The 16509-nt window shown below is 47.9% G+C and overlaps 5 protein-coding genes across 5 annotated transcripts; 3 read left to right on the top strand and 2 right to left on the bottom strand.

The window, feature by feature from the left end:
• Positions 1-273: 273 nt before the first annotated feature.
• BDV37DRAFT_285097 (uncharacterized protein) lies at positions 274-1350 on the top strand (the record flags this gene model as incomplete). The annotated part of the gene is made up of 3 exons (XM_032087648.1): positions 274-342; positions 431-674; positions 740-1350. The coding sequence occupies 3 exons, from the start codon at positions 274-276 to the stop codon at positions 1348-1350; spliced, it is 924 nt and encodes a 307-aa protein (XP_031939447.1).
• A 1585-nt stretch (positions 1351-2935) lies between these two features.
• Positions 2936-3312, top strand: BDV37DRAFT_285096 (uncharacterized protein; the record flags this gene model as incomplete). The annotated part of the gene is made up of 2 exons (XM_032087647.1): positions 2936-3109; positions 3184-3312. The coding sequence occupies 2 exons, from the start codon at positions 2936-2938 to the stop codon at positions 3310-3312; spliced, it is 303 nt and encodes a 100-aa protein (XP_031939446.1).
• A 168-nt stretch (positions 3313-3480) lies between these two features.
• BDV37DRAFT_285095 (pyridoxal phosphate-dependent transferase) lies at positions 3481-4570 on the top strand (the record flags this gene model as incomplete). Its single annotated transcript, XM_032087646.1, has 3 exons — positions 3481-3556; positions 3610-3963; positions 4020-4570. The coding sequence occupies 3 exons, from the start codon at positions 3481-3483 to the stop codon at positions 4568-4570; spliced, it is 981 nt and encodes a 326-aa protein (XP_031939445.1).
• A 1542-nt stretch (positions 4571-6112) lies between these two features.
• On the bottom strand, positions 6113-8528 carry BDV37DRAFT_295682 (Metallo-dependent hydrolase; the record flags this gene model as incomplete). Its single annotated transcript, XM_032089946.1, has 4 exons — positions 6113-6163; positions 7077-8383; positions 8423-8453; positions 8484-8528. The coding sequence occupies 4 exons, from the start codon at positions 8526-8528 to the stop codon at positions 6113-6115; spliced, it is 1434 nt and encodes a 477-aa protein (XP_031939444.1).
• A 2196-nt stretch (positions 8529-10724) lies between these two features.
• BDV37DRAFT_285092 (uncharacterized protein) lies at positions 10725-16182 on the bottom strand (the record flags this gene model as incomplete). The annotated part of the gene is made up of 9 exons (XM_032087645.1): positions 10725-10895; positions 10946-11254; positions 11319-11638; positions 11717-12207; positions 12267-12878; positions 12994-13290; positions 13342-15011; positions 15079-15946; positions 16013-16182. 9 exons carry the CDS (start codon positions 16180-16182, stop codon positions 10725-10727), a joined length of 4908 nt encoding a protein of 1635 aa, XP_031939443.1.
• Positions 16183-16509: the final 327 nt, after the last annotated feature.

The raw sequence follows: 16509 nt of genomic DNA, 5'->3' as shown, positions 1-16509 counted from the left end.
TTCTGTCAAAGTGGAATCTGCAACCGACCCGCCCTATAATGTACACTTTGGTGCAATATTGGTAAGCACACCCGCTAAGTTAGGGGGTGGCTATGTAGACTATTTTTGACCCTTTAGCCGAAGATTCGTAGTGGTTGAGACCCGCATTGTGAGTCAGCTTGCACGTATTGGGAAATTAGGCTTGGCATCAGAGGTTCAGAAGTATAATATATCTTCAGGTACCAGAATACTCAAGCCATGCCAAAGACATACAGACGAGTGTTCGGGGCCAGAATGACTACTTTGTCGATCTCAGAAGACAATCCCTTTCAGATATTGATTGCAGAGTCAAACGATGATCCGGTAACTTATCTCTTTGATTCTGAAGCCACCCGAGAATACCTATGGCGTGACTGTCAGCGAGTTGTAAACTAACTCAGACTGAAAAAAGACTCAATTGCAATCATGTTACGAAACCCATCGCACGAATCGGAATGCACAGCAGAGGGCAAAGATTCTGGCAGAAGACTTCCCAGGCTGGTCTTTAGATGAGGTCCTGCGCCGGCTTGATGGCCCTGCCAAAGAAGAAGGCTATCTTGATCCTCGCAACTGTCTCGTCATCTGGGCTAGACCCCCTCCTCATATCCGAGACTTGATCGCCTTTGTCCAAAGCAAATTGAAAGATGTTGCTCCATGTAAGAAGATTGCGGACTTTTCTCAAATCTCAGTCAAAGTGCACCCACTAACTCAACGTAAATAGCAATTTGGCTGATGCCGCCCGAAAATCTCCACACGACCGTACTGGAAGTGGCCCATTCTTTGACAGAAGTCCAGATTGAAGAGCTTGTCCAAACCTTGAAGTCATCGAAGAATGTCACCGAGGTGGACATCTCAGGGTATCCCCTCAAACATCAAACCCGGCTTTTGAAGCCAATGGTGAGCTTTGACTCTGCGGCAATTGCTCTTAGCTTCGTTCCCGCTGCACACGAAGGCCCAGCCGAGGGTCCTGAGGGCCATGGTGATCAGTACACATATCATCACCTTCGTCGGGACATTTTCGACTTGGTTCGGCAAACTGCTCTCCCTGTTGCTTCACGGTATATTGTTCCGTCAGCTCACGTTACTATCGCACGATTCATCAATCATGACGGATTTCTTGTTAATCAAGCAGAAGGTGGAGAAGCGATCGATCCTTCTCGAGTCAAAGTGCTGGTTGATAAAATTGATCATATCAACGAAACCTTGGCGAGCCAGTATTGGCCAGGGGCTGACGGTAGCTATCCGAAAGAAGGTGAATGGGTTGTTGGACAGGATCAGGGACTTGTGATACGGAGAGGCCCCCTGTGGTATGGAGGCGGTCAAAATGTATAAACTGCATATTATCTTTAGACCTAGATGTGATCGTGGTTTTACAAGAGAGCTGCTCTGAGCAGCACTGCCCTATGGAAAGCACTCTCCGGTTACTAGAGGCACGTTGAACTACGCACTACGGGCTTAACCCTAATCTAGAAGGGGTGGGTCTTTTTCAATAGATTTGGAAGTTCTGTCTATTTATTGTTAAGAAACGCACAAGTCGAATAACATGCAGTATAATATCTCAAGTCACGATCCACACAGCAAGTTGACTGGCGGGCGACACGATGCTATCTCACACAACACTTCAGACGGGCAACAATGCAACTGGTTTAGAAAACGGGATCAATCTACAAATAATTTGTCGATCCAAGTAACTCCCCAATCCTGCCAAATAGCCATGACTACATTTTAACTAACATTCTTCAGTATCTGAAAAGGTACTCTGCGAGTACTTGAATACAGTTACGTTACTTGAAATAGAATCAAAAAATGTGGCAGAGCATTGACTTTCCACAGGCGACAACCAAAACTAACAGAGAATCATCCGACAATCCTAAGATCAAAACAGTCCATCAAACCTCATGGAATGAGATGGTTTATTGCTATTGTGGGGCTTTCGGAGAATATAAAAATCAGCCATATTGGCGGGGTGCTACAATAGCGGAGTAAGTGAGGGATTCGCCTTGCAGCGTGATAGTTATGATCATATCCCGCCTCACGACAAGCTGAATAGAGGGGATAGCTACATATATGACATGTAACAGTCGAATCCAGCAGATAGAGGTGAGCTGAGCAGAAACCCCCCTCAATCTCCACTCAATCCTGCAGAAATACAAAACAACCCATCAAAATATGACGACGTCATGCAAGAACGTGAGTAGTTTCTGGGCCAGTCAGGTCGAGATCCGATCTAAGCCGGATCAACGAACCAGTCAGATATATCGTGTCATCTGGTGTGGAGACTTTTGCGTATGCATCTATAAAAGTATATAGTAACAATCGTTGTTCTGTCAGCCAGCCACGGTGTGCCCATCCTTGTGTGAGCCATTCACGTATGATTCAGGTTGGGTATTTTCATAGGAAGAGGGACTTTTATGAGTTTCAAAGGGTGTTTTTGAGTTCATAGAATGTGTATATTGTAGATACTTAGATTGTATAGCATTACAGATCTGTAGCTATGGATATATGGTATGTAGTACAGGGGTGTGATGCTAATGGACAACAGCGCAACCTTGGTAGAGCGAAGAGGGGTGATATGATCTGCAGCCCCAACAGAAGTGATTCAGATGGAAGTTCAAGGATAATGGTTAGGCTATCCACATTCTCACGCCACGATAAGCTGGGTCGCGGGAGGAGAGACCAACGAGGTGTCAAATCGCACGCACGTCAAGCACACCAGACAAGGATGAAATCCTGATAGACAATACGAGGTGAGCCGAAATGAAACAAGCTGAAGTAGAGCAAATTGAGCTGAACAGGTTTGGAGCCATCGAATATTCGGAATAATATTATAAAAACCCCCTCGATTCCAATCTTCCTTCCCATTTTCAATTTCATTCCAGAGCTGAGAAAGCCCAAAAAGGAAAGAAGCTCATCCATTATGACTACCCAAGCCCATCCTGGGCCCGCTGAAGTCGGAATCACCGACCAAAATGTCATTAACAATTACTTCATCGGCCCACGGGCTTCCAACATGCCTGATTTCAGAGCAAACATCAACACCATCCTAGATGAACTGCTCGAAACCAGACTAGATTATTACCACGAGGATAATGTACTTCACTTCCCACCTCCCTCTGATATATGCACTGGACTGACGCTCAAAGGATCAAAAATTCATCACGAAAGAAGCCCGAAAGTCAAAAGGCATTCCAAAAGGTCAGGGACAACTTTGGTGATGTCGTTCGAAAGGTTGCGCAGTTGCTGGGAGAGCACTCGGTGCCTTTCTGGTCTCCGCGCTGTGAAGCCCACATGTGAACTGACTTGACCATGCCTTCTCTGTTGGGATACTTCATGACGATGTTGTACAATCCCAACAATGTTGCCCTCGAAGCCAGTCCTCTGACCAACGTCGCGGAACTGAAGGCCTGAGAGCAACTTTGCGAGATGTTCGGGTACAGGACTCCTCGCACTCCTGCCGGAACGATGGATGAAGAGCCATTGTCATGGGGCCATATTACCTGCGATGGTACTGTGGCAAATTTGGAATCCATCTGGGTTGGTACATATTTTCCTTCTGGAGTCTTGCAGAGCAAATGCTAAGTCTGCAACTAGCACAATACCTGAAGTTTTACCCTTTGGCTCTTCATCAGGCTATCAATGAGGAAAATCTTCAGATCATCAAGGGCAAATTCGAGGTGGAAACCTGTAAAGATGGAAAAAAGAGGTCCGCAACTCTGGAAACCTGGGATTTGCTCAACCTAAAGCCCAAGACTGTCCTTGATCTGCCAAATCTGCTGTACGAACAGTACGACATTTCGAGTGACTTCCTGAAGGATGCCTTTGACCCGTACAATATTCAGTCATCTGGTCTGGTTCCCGAGAAGACCGACGAATTTTACAAGAGCCTTAAGCCGACGAAGTTCATTCTGTCAAAGACTCGTCATTACTCCTGGCCGAAGGGACTTGGTATGTAATTTCTCGAATATGTGCGTCACCAAAGAACGCAAAACTAATTGTGGCAGCAACTTCCGGACTGGGCTCTGCAAATCTTCTGGAAGTCGATGTCGACGACGACGTCCACATTGATATTAAGGAGCTAGACGACAAACTGAAGAAATGCAAAGAGAGCCAGACTCCTGTGTATGCGGTTGTGGCCATCATTGGCTCTACCGAAAAAGGAGCTGTCGACCGACTATCGGAGATCCTCAAGGTCAGAGAGAAATGGCAGAAAGAGGGTCTTTCCTTCCTCGTCCATGCTGACGCTGCCTGGGGAGGCTGCTTTGCCACCATGCTACACCAGGATCTTGAGAGGGGAAGGCCTACGCTGGGCGATTCCGACAAAGATTCTGTGCCGGCCTTAACCCTGCGAAGGGAAACGGAAGACGATCTTCTGGAGCTCCAGAATGCGGATTCTATCACCGTTGACCCGCACAAGGCCGGTTATGTTCCGTACCCAGCAGGAAGTCTGGTGTACAAAGACGGCCGGATGAGGTACTTGGTGACATGGTCCAGTCCCTATCTGTCTCAGGGATCTTCAGAGGATATCGGTGTCTATGATGTAGAGGGAAGATGAGTTCATATGGCTATTTCCGATTTTGAGTCATTCCTAATCATGTGTTCTGCAGCAAACCCGGAGCTGCTGCCATGTCAACCTGGCTCTCCAACCAGACTATTGGTCTGGATCCGGATGGATACAGAAAGCTACTTGGTCAAGCATCCTTCACTAGTTCCAGGGTAGATCCTTCATTGTGCGAAAAATTGATAGCTGCTGATACCTTCACAGTTATCGGTGCGCTATGGTGTTCAGGCAGACTTCAGAGCAGAAAGGCGGGATAGCTTCATTTGTGTCCCGTTCAACAGACTGCCGCAGGAGAGACGTGGACACGCATTTAATTCCCCAAAAGCCGAAGATGGTCACGAAGAAATTAGAAGGCTCATTCTCGGTAAACCTAACAGTGAACCCCTGCAGGACGCTGAGGCAATGAAGCTGCTGCATAAACTGGACTCCGACACCAACATCAACGCCTTTGCGCTCAAGTTCCCGATAGAGAGAAATTCTTTTTTTTTAAGCGCCCATTTGTGGTCTTTGTTAAAGTGGCTATATTATATTTCTGAATGCCCGCTCCGCTGATTATATATTTTTTGACAGATTCGCTCGTTTAATACAATCAGTTTTCCAGCAACGGCAACTGTTTTTGTTGATATATCTCGAGAACACGTGAGTGCAATATATTCTTGACAACAGATGCGATTTTCCAGCTGAGATCAAATATGTTTTGTATGCTGATGTTTATTCCTTGTCCTGCCTCTGGGGAATGAGTGTGGATAGTCTCTCCGGCAAGGAATATGCGGTTATGTAGACCAATCTTTCGGCAGATGTGTTGGCCGACCTGGTTGTTGTTAACTTGGGTGTTTCAGGTACAGCGTCAAAGGAGAAAAGGAAGGGGTGAGATGACGGTATATATGGTCGACCAGTCAATGTGACTTGTCCTCATAGTATACGGTTGCATGATAGTCGCGACCTGCTCCGTGAGGACGTTGGCATTGCGCGATACCTGTCGGCTGCTTCGGGTGGAATCATCATCAGAGTCCCATGTTTTGACTTGATAATGGAACGTTTTCGGATGTCGGCTGGACGACCAGCTTGGATTAGCAATGTCAACGGCGATAGTTTATCCAGCTGAGCTTACGAAAATCAGTAAAGGGGATAATATCCAAAACACCCCAAGAATCGTTGTAACTTTCGCCCTCAAGACTTAGCCCGAGCTGCTTCCTGAGCCAGCTATGAGCTCCATCGCAGCCGAGAATATACTTGGCTTCAACCGTTGTCCCCATTACTGCGTATCCCGAGTCATCCGATTGAGCCTCGCTGAGCTCACTGCTCGGAGTAACCACGCCATCAAAGGGATTCTTTGGGTCGGATGACACATTCTCCAGATTGACACGGATCGGAAACGTATCGTGATCGTCGATCATCATGTAATCGATCTCGAACGAGGTGGGAATTGTTTCCCGCTTCATTTCAACGTGCTTTCTAGCCCGCACATATTCCATGAGATATACTTCTATTTGACCTTGGCTGAGCGTGGATTCATGGAACCGGGACCATCCAGGCCTAGAATTCGCGGTGACGCTGCCTTGGCAGCTTGCCATCGGCTGTGGAGCCCTGGACACGACAGAGGTTGAGTCAGTGGAATTGCTATCAAAGAGCTTGGGAGGGCCGTACCCATAATGCAATCTCCACGGTGTGGTTTGCTTGAGCCCAGACTTTGTCCGCCAGGCCGAAATTATCCAGGATGTCTAGCGTTCGACTCTCCAGTCCATGCCGTTATATATTTAGCTTCGGAAAGGAAGAAGGGATTTGATAGAGCAACATACCCGAACGGACCTGCCCCGACGATTAGAACGTCGGTTCGGACTGTATCGCCCATGGCGGCGTGATTGATATCAGGGAGATTTTGGAAAAAGAAAAAGTAGGCACATGGTTTTGGCGAGCAACCGGAATGCAATTGAGTGAGTACATATTAGTGCAAAAGTTGCGGTCCGGAATATGGGAACCCATGATCCCGCTAGTCTTTTTGATTACTATCTATTTCCGAAACTGTCAATCTTAAATCTCAATATCAATTCAACAAAAATAAGCAGATTGAAAATCTATGAATACAAGTCCTATTTCTATCCTGTAGCTCAGGAAGCAAGATATTTAAATATCATTGGGTAGTGGAAATCTGTCCTGAACCTGCCCCTTATACTACAGAGCAATTCTCCTGAAAAAGGAGAGGGAGAGAAGAGAAAAAAGAGAAAGAAAATATATTCGAATTTATTTACAGTATATATATATCTGAATAAAACCTAGTTATCTTATCTGACAGAGATGTGTGCCGCCGACGATAAGATATAACTGGTCAGCGGATATATTGCCACGCACTTTGGGCGGCGGGGCACGCGGGAACACCAGAATCGGACCAATCAGCGGGCCCGGATGCGGAGTATAGGGTCAACGTTATTAATGCAGAACCTGAACCTGACCCTATGCATACTCTAGGTCAAGGAACGCTCGACGTCCAGCAACTGTCTACCGGGCCCCCATAGGCTTTGGCCAGGTTCGCCCGTGTCAAGCGTTCAGCATCGAGAAGAAACTGGTCCAGTTCCTTTTCAGTCATCTCGGGACGGAAATTCCGTAAATTAGCCATGGTACGTCGCAATGCAGTATTTGCATTAGCGCGGATACTGTCGAGGTCGTAACCGACTAGCTGGCCGTCACGCTTTCGAATCACCCCGTCGACCATGACGGTATGGACATCGGCTGGAGTGGAGTGTAGAATGGCTGTCCCCAGAGGGGATGCGGACGTACTAAGAAACCGTTGCGACGAGATAAAGACGAGATCGGCCCGCTTGCCAGGGGTCAAAGTGCCGATTCGGTCTGCCATTCCGACAGCGTCAGCACCATTCCGAGTGGCCCAGGTCAAGACATCGCGCACTCCGAGGTCGAGTTGCGTCGGGACCTTGCGGGAGGCATGGACCGTATGGTTATCAAGCAACCGCTGCATCTGAAGCGCTAGACGCATCTGGGCGAGATAGTCGGGTGCGACAATGCTGGTCGTGTCGATACTCAAGGTGGGTTTAATGCCATGTTCAATGCACGCCCGGATTGGGGGGATACCCATGCCCATTTGCATCTCTGTCTCCGTGGCAATGGACACTTTACCACCGGAGGTTGCAAGCAGCCCCATTTCATGATGGTTCAGACTCGTGCAGTGAATATGGACGTGACCAGGGAGCAAGAGTCCCCGGTCAGCGAGCTCCTGAATGCCATTATGCAGGCCGGTGTGCATGAATGGAGCGGTGTGAGAGCAACACAGCATTCCATGCTCCTGAGCAAACCGGATCTCTCTCTCCATCTGGTTAAAGGGGACCAGCCCCGGATGGCTGGTTTGCAAACCCACACGAACTAAGTGGTGCTCGTTCTTGAAGCGGTAGAGGTCCTCTAGATGGGCTAGGCGGGCCTTCCAGCCGGAGAGGCCATTCTCCGACCCTTCGTACTCGCCATCACTCATCCCGTAGCAGTAGAAAGCACGAATGCCCGAGTCCTTTAAAGCCTGTAAATTGGCTTCCGCATGCTGTCTCGAACTCGGTGCTTCGACACAATCCAGAAGTGTGGTGACGCCGCTATCGATTGCCTCGAGCGCGCTGACCAAGGAAGCTGTGTATATATCCTCCGCGTCGACGGCTGGTAGCCATCGCAAATAGCAGTTCGGCAAGAAGCGGACTAACGAGTGATCTGCCGCAATCCCGCGAAATAGCGACAAGCTCGTATGGCGATGGGTATCCACGAATCCCGGAACGACCACGCCACCGCTGGTATCGATGACTTCACACTCTGAGGCTGAGAACTCGTCAGCCCTTCCCACGGCGGTGATCACACCGTCCTCAACCAACACGGCACCACGGTCGAACTCGCTCAGCGAACCATCCATGGTCGCCACATAGCCTCCAGTAAATAGATATTTTCCAATCGCTGGCTTCGTCATGGTGTGGGTAGCAACGGAGGTCCGAAAAACGTAATGATGGTAGCATCAGAGTAACGGTGATGCATGAAGCCTTCTTATAGAACTTCTAAGTGATGCACTTGCTCGGTGTTCCCTTATGTCCGAGTCTCGTCGGCATCGGGGCGGGGATGTAGATATGGATCTGTGGAGTCGTTCTTGAACCTAACTCTCCATCCATCTCCCGGTACCCACTCGTACGTGCGCCTTTTTCGCGTTGTGCCTTCTGTTCCTGTTCGTGTTGGAGACGATCTATGTAAAGGAAGTCACCCACAGGGTAAAGCTGTTGAAATTTACATGACAATATAAATACGCATTCTCTGTTGCCTGGCTCCCGTCTCCACCAGAAATACTCCTGCGCAGACCCAGCGGAACGAGGTCGTTGACAACTAACACATCCCCGTTTTCTAGCATGGTGCCCAGGTCTCGCGGTGTCGGCTGGAAAACGGAGATCGGCATGTGGCTCGGTGAAGGTACCTCTCAAAGTCTCGTGGCGATATGTGCTGGAACGCTCGATGAAAATGTGAAAATTACGGTGATACTGCAGTCAAACTGCTGCACGAATGGCCTACCTCTGGTTTGTTAGCATCGTGATGGGCACCTCTGGGCCAGGGTAACAGTACTTCCGGTCGACATAGACCACAAGGAGCAGGGATTGGGCGAACATTCCGAGCCAATTTTCTTTAGACTCGAGACGATCTCAGATAGCATGACAGGTCTTCGGTGTTGCCAAAAAGAGAAATACCCGAGACGATAGACCGATATTTATCCCGTCCGTGTAGGAGGCCGCAGCAATTTCTTTTGCCACTCCCCTGGTATGGCCTGTTTTGGGGATGAATATATCCACCATGGCCCATGAATGGGACAAGCATGGACTCTTCCTCCATGCCTGATATCTATGATGATGGATGTCTGCCAGTGCGATGGATGGCACTGTAGCATCACGAAATAAATTGAGAATAGATTAGTCAACGAACTGTCTATACGGATGCCATACAGCGATCCTCATCGTCCGTACTGGACTCTCGGGGGGAAGGGGGGAGGGATTTATATATCGTAACGTCTATATTGCTCGGAGTACTAATGTTGTATTGTTTTCCCCGTAAGATGCTAATCCTCTAACCCAGAAGGGGTGTGAACTGATAGATCCATATTCTGATAGTGGGACGGCCCACCTATAGTAAATTGATTAGGGTTTTCCACCCAGTGATGTTTAGATTCTTATACTTTGGTCGAAAACTGTAACTATTTCCGCTAGGTAGAATTGTATAAAATTTATCTAGATAAAAATATAAAATTTAAATTAACTCTAGCTTACTCTAGAACTAAAAATTTAATAATTTATAATTATTAAAATAGATTAAAGTTAACCAGTGTATAGTATAGTAAATTTAGTTAAATTAGTCGCAGATAGAGTGGTATGGTTGACCCGGAAACCCGGCCCCGAACCCGCCCCAACCCGGCTCCCGGTTTGAGTCGGGTCCTAGATCTAAAACCCGCCCCGAACCCGGAAACCCGAGCGGTTTTTCTTGGCAGTCACGTGCCTTAAGAATCTAGATTTTCTAGATTTTTTCTAGATTTCTATATAGATCTAGATTATATATATATATATATATATAAAATATGTCCCAACGAGTCGGGTCAAACTAAATCCGCGCGGGGCGGGGGCGGGGCCGGGTCCTAGATCTAGAACCCGAACCCGAACCCGAATACCACTCTAGGTTTTACTTAAAATAAGCGAGCGGTTTCTTCGGGTATATCTGAACCAGAAAACCCGCCCTGTTCTAACCCGCTCAAGTTTCTAGATTTAGAGTGGGTTTTGGCTCTATAATCCAAAACCCAGAGCGGTTCTTAGATCTAGGACCCGACTCAAACCGGGAGCCGGTTCAGGGCGGGTTCGGGGCCGGGTTTACCGGGTCAACCGTACCACTTTAAGCCTATTTAGAAATAGTTTAGAAAAATTATATAAATATAGATAAATAAGAGTTATAATAGGTAATTTTTAAGTAATTCTCTCGAGAATTGAGGGTCACGGCGAGGTCTAGGCCCGACGAGGCTGATAGGACAGATGTTCTCATAGTGTTGTCCAGTCCAGGTAATGTGTGTTTAGCAAGGCGATGCCAGGCCGCTTGTAATCCTGCAACTGCAATACAAAAGCCTTTCTACTGATATATGACCTGGTTAGCCAGGAATGACGGACCAGGTCTCCCCAGTAAATACAAGTCCTCCGTCCAATCTGAACTGTTCCGGGTCAAGATAGACACTCATTCCAATGTTACCTCCACTTATATCAAACACACGTAGAATCATGTAAACCTCTGAATAGTCCCTCCTGTTGTGCACAGCCCGCATCTTGGTTTGGTTAGCGGGTATATGTTTGTGATTGTTGTCGAAACACTCACTCGTTCATACTGATGTTTGCTCATGTAGAATGGAGTTCTCAAAGGCCCTGTGGTCGTCTTGACTTCAATGTAATATTTCGGACGCTTGTCTCTCCATTCTTCAGTCGCAAGGTACCCGTGATCAATCAGCAGGGCCGTGAAACCGCCCTCAGTATCATCATATGTAATGTCTGCGGTCTCCCTCCCATAATACGGTTCCATATTGGAGTAATCCGGGTGGACCGTCACATATCGACGAATTTTACTTTGCCAGTTCTGCTCACTCCAGCCCGTTAGAGCTGGGTCCAGCCGTGTAAATAATTCGAAAACCTGCAAGAAAATTAGTCACACGCTAAATTGTACCCTAAAAGAATATTACTGAAATGCCACATACATATAGCTCTCCTGCGGCGCCAATTTTCTTGTCTCTTTCGAGCTGGCTGTCTGAGCGGAACGCATCCGTTATGTCAATACCATCGAAGCCAACGTATCGTTGGAACGTTTGTTGTCCCGACAGTGCTTCGTTCAGTTCGCCCATGTTGAACGGTCCACTCGCGGGAAATGTAGCTCTCCTCGCAGCCAACAACACCCCATTGAGGAGCGTACGGTACTGCATAGTGTCCTCCGATGTATGTTCACGTGGCGAGTACATCGGTGGAGGATCGGGGTTGGGCCAATAGTTGGCCATCTGGGTTTGTCGAAACATCACGTCCACTAAATCATTGTTTGAAAGTCAGCGATTCTGATGCGTAAACGGGATAAGAATATCCGGTGGGTCTAGTGGAACCTCACCAGCAGATTGACCCTGACTTTGCGACCGTTGGGATGGCATATTATCATCAGTGCTATCATCATAAATACAGGGATCATCGTTCTGTAAGTCAATTTCAATAATACCCTGGCGTTCCAAAACAAGGTCAATAGCGGAAGGGTCGATATTCAAGATCATGGAAACTACAGTTACTGCATCTCGTTCGATATTGTTAGGAATTTGTGTGGCCGGATCCCGCATGATCCAGTCAATCAGTTGCTTGGGAAAAAGGTCACAGAAGCAGATTTCTTGGGCCTTCTTGTCTTTCGGCACATAAACAGTGAGACCAGATGGGGCTTCACTAATGTGCAATTTGCTAATCGACTCTTCAGCATCCACCACTACGCCATCTTGGGAGATTCTCAGGATTGAGGAAAGTCCGTCAGTTGCTTCAATCCTTGCTGTCCGAAGTAACTCGTAAAGCCCCGATGGATTCGCGTGATACCTCGGGCTATTGAACGTGGCCGCGACTCTAACATGGAGAAGGGATATGAGCTATCTAACCCAAGCTTTTAAATCCATAACACTTACCGGAGAATCGCATGCGCCTTTCTTCTCAAGTCTCGGCGTGGCGTTGAAATCAGTTGTGCTGTGTCGCCAGAGAAGGAAGTTAGCTCCTTGACGGATGCAGATAAGTAACGATGCGTGAGATTTGTCCACTCGAAGAAGCTTTTCAGACGGCGAACTTCTTCCAGACTGTAGTCAAGCATCTTGATCCTGCCTCTGAATTGTGATGCCAGGTGCTCCCGGTCAGGAATCGCGAACTCCGTCGCGGCAGATGTGAGCCCCTTCGTTCCATCTGGGTAAATAACTGGAAATACCACCCTTTCCAACAGTGGGTCCGGATTGGCATAATCTCCCTCTGTTTGAAGGAGAGCATTGAGAGACCAGATTTTACTTTTTGTCTCGTCGATTGTTGATTCTGAGCCTGTTTCCAACAGCTCATCATATACCATCTCAAGGGTCAGCGTATTGACCCCCAACGTATCAATAAAGAAATCTTTCAGGTCCTCGTAATGATCATTGAGGGTGACCTTCCCACGTATATCTGTAGTACTTGACCACAAGCACTCGGAGATTTTGTACCAGCCGGGTTCGCCGTTTGTGGTCACAAAAATCAGGCTTTCATCCTCAAATTCGCGCCTAAAAATAGAAGCTTAGCCCTTTGATTCAACCTCAACGAAAAAGCTAGTAAGTTGATACTTGCCGCAAATCATCAGTAGAGAGGAGATTTTCCATTCCAGAGAGGTACCTGTACATGTCGAAGATTTGGTCGAAGTCAACGCAGTGGTTCTGGCTCTGTTCCACCAGTTCCCCTGTCAGATCTGACCATGAGGCATTTGGAATGCTCAATGTATGCCTGAAGAATCGTGAAAGATGCTCGAGTTGACTTTCGTTGACAATTTGCTCGAAGACGTATTTGAGAGAATACTTCGACATCATATTTGGTGGTGCGTCCCACAGGCAGTTCTCAAGACCCGCCCATGCTGCATCATAGGAATCATCTTCTTGGAGTTCAGGAACGAAAATGTAGTCACCGTATTCAAAAAAATCCCTTGACTAGAAGTGAGCAGTCGGTCTGGGCATTTGCGGGCACTGGACTTACTCGATGCTTGTCCTGGCGGCCACCCTATCCTTGCTCGCAAGATGCTTGGCGTCAATTGCAATATATAGATCCCATAGTCGCTCATACGAAGTAAGGGAGGTTTCATCAGGATTAGAGCTCTGGATCCAATACAGAATATCAAGGAGGAAATCCATGTTGTCGTCCTTCCCAACTGAGAAATCGTTGTGGAGAAAAGTCCACTTGGAGTAAATTTCCTCGTCTGGATCTCCTTCGAGGTATAAAAACGGAAAGGGCTCATCTTTCTCCATAAAACGTTGGCAAAGAGCCTGGAGATTGGATAGCGGCAGATATGTTTCATCCAGATGACAGTCATCAGGTAGGTCCACATCGCAAAGTCTTGTTGCATTTGTGCTTTGAATTTCCATGATAAGATCGGCATTCTGGCACAGTTCAGACCTTTGGTATTTCCAGAGATACTCCAACAATCCAAGAAGCTTTCCAGGTCGACAATCCGCGACATAGGTCCAGCTGTCTGAAAGAGAATCACTATCATCTGAAACAAGACTCAATCTTTCGCGAATTCCGAGTGAGCTAGTTAACCACATGCGCCATGATGGGTGGTTTGAATGAGGCCTTGTTGGAATGTCCTCAAGATATGTTGAATGCATGAGCAATACTTCCACGCCCTGGGCGTACTCTGTTCGCCTTAGGAGGGCCTCTGGTCCATATGGATGGTTGCTTGGCAGATAGATCTCTTCCTTGTGTGGATTATTCGTACGGCCATGATCACAGTAAACACGAATATCGCCAAGGCCATCTTCATTGCAATGACGCCCTGCAGTCAGGTATAGGTAATGAAGATGAGCTTTCGAATCTTCCATGCACACCTGGCTATTCAAGCGACTATATTTCGCCAGTATTGCAGATCGAACTGCACTGACAGACGGCTCCACGGCTCCCAAGTGTATGAAAAAAGCTCTGCGGTCTTTATTTGCAACCGCTGCTGGATCCAACATGTGAATATCCACGTTGGCCGGGATATCTATTTCACCAGTGTTTGGTAAGTATACCTGGCCGCTGTTTGCAGACACCCATTCACCATTTCGTAGAGGAAGAATAGCAAGATTCCTAAGAGTACGCATTTCATCCCCGTCATCGTTTTCAATCCTCAACAAAAGTTGTGAAAGGCGAGAGTGGAAGTCTACTCTAGTCACATGTGACTTGGCTCGGGAGGTAGGACTTTCAAGATCACTTTCAAGCATTCGGAGAACTAGCTCAAAAGTCCCCACCTCGAGACCATACTCTTCGAGGGCCTCTTCTAGCGCAACGGGGTAGGCAGTGGATATGAACGGATCCAAGATTGAGTCATCCAGTAATGGGTTCCCATCGCTATCCATAAAGTCAGATGGAAGGATCACAATTGAGCTCATCGCACGAAGGCCGTTGCCGTGCCTCGACCTCCAAACCGGGATCACGGAAATCAAATCCTTGATCAATTCAGCCAGAGGAGACCAGAAGGTTCCTATGTCATCATCTAACAAGGGAAGGAAGCTTGGCCACATGTAGCACAATTCTGGGTCTTCGCAGAATTCCAACACAGCCTTCACAAATGCTGAGGCAATGTGAGGCAATAGGCAAATGTTTCTTCTCGAAGTCGTAGAGATATCCTGTCGGTTTCCGGTAGTGTCAAAGTCGGACTGTATCAGGAACTATTCTTCCCGTTAATTCATGTATGCACCGGGACTTTGCTATTTCACAGAATGGAAGAAATCTCACTTTGAACTTCGACTCGCAGACTGGTAAAAAGGCATATATCTCCTGTTTCTCCAGCAAGGGCCTTGAATCCACTGTAAGTGGAAACGCCAAGACAACCTCTGCTTCCGAAAATGTCGTGCCGCTTTCCTGTGTACCCGGGATGTTGCGACTGTCGCTGGTCGGAAGACCAGTGACAGTGTGCCTGGTGACATGATAGCGTTGCTCAGCCGTGGTAGAATTTCCATCTCCATCCACGACAGAAGCCTCGACGAAGACACTGTGGCCCGGCGCAGCATGATGAACACGAAAGGTCTTAGATCGCTGCATTTCACCACTGCCATCATAGAAGAAGATTCCTATCTGCTTGAGGTTCTTCAAAAAAAGTAAAGAAGTTTGCTGGAGATCACCGAGTTGCTGGAAAATGGTTTGGCGGAGGTGCTGGAGCGCGTGCGGTTCTCCTTCTGTGTGAAGATAAAGAGTCATTCGGGTTAAGCGATCAGGGCATTCGTCGTCAGGGTCCTCCCACACTGGTAGAACCATTCCAAGGCCAAGATCGCCTATTCTATGCTTAAAATGGAAGGAAAAGTTGCCGGATTGGATACGAACTTTCCACGCCGCCATGAAAACGGACTTGAACCCGATGCCCTTGGCCCCAATATAGCCATGGGATGCGGCTTTGCTGCTCTCCCCAACAGAGCAGATAGCCGACAGATCTTCTGTCCTGAATCCGTCCTCATTACACTCTACAATGATCCGATCGGGATAGACCCTGAAAGAGATGAAGGGCAATTCGTTGCGTTCCCGCGCGAGCGTGAAGCGATTATCGTCGGCATTTTGCAGAAGCTCGAAGACAAACCGAGCATTGCTGCTATAGAGGTTTCTTGCAAGTCTAAGTCGCTCAGGTTAGCACACCATCCCTTGGGTCGCCAGCGATTCTGTTGAGCCAGTGACAGACGTCTTGATTGAATGGCCCATTTTCTCGTCCTTTGCACGCAGACTCTGTTCAATTATGCGTCGCTCCTCAGGAAGCACGGTCCCAATGCGGTTCAAGACCGCCGAATCAACGTATCCAAGCTTCGCAGCAATTGCTTCCACCGCCTTTTTGGCGATTTCTCTGGTGGACATTTTGTCCTGTGAGGTTTCCGCTGGGACCCAACTTGACGGGGCTGAATTGAAGTGTGCACGTCAACCCTACTACTAGTACTAGCTCTGGCCGCAGCTGAAGAGGAGCTCGCGCTTCAGCGCAGTCACGTGGCGTGGGATTTAAACAACCCATCGGAACGCCAGGTCGGGAAAAATCGCTAGTATCTGACCAATAAAATAATAGCAGAGCGCGAAGCGCTCTGCTAGTACTAGTAGTACTACGAGGACCGACATACTACGTACTGCGGTATACTACCTCGTGTGGGGTGGACCCCGACCCGGCCCGAACCCTGCTCGCTGTTAAGGGGT

Source organism: Aspergillus pseudonomiae (assembly GCF_009193645.1).
Source record: "Aspergillus pseudonomiae strain CBS 119388 unplaced genomic scaffold BDV37scaffold_55, whole genome shotgun sequence".
In the NCBI taxonomy this organism is placed as follows: Eukaryota; Fungi; Ascomycota; class Eurotiomycetes; order Eurotiales; family Aspergillaceae; genus Aspergillus; species Aspergillus pseudonomiae.
Note: the sequence above shows the minus strand (reverse complement) of the source record. Positions and strands in the feature narration are given on the sequence as shown.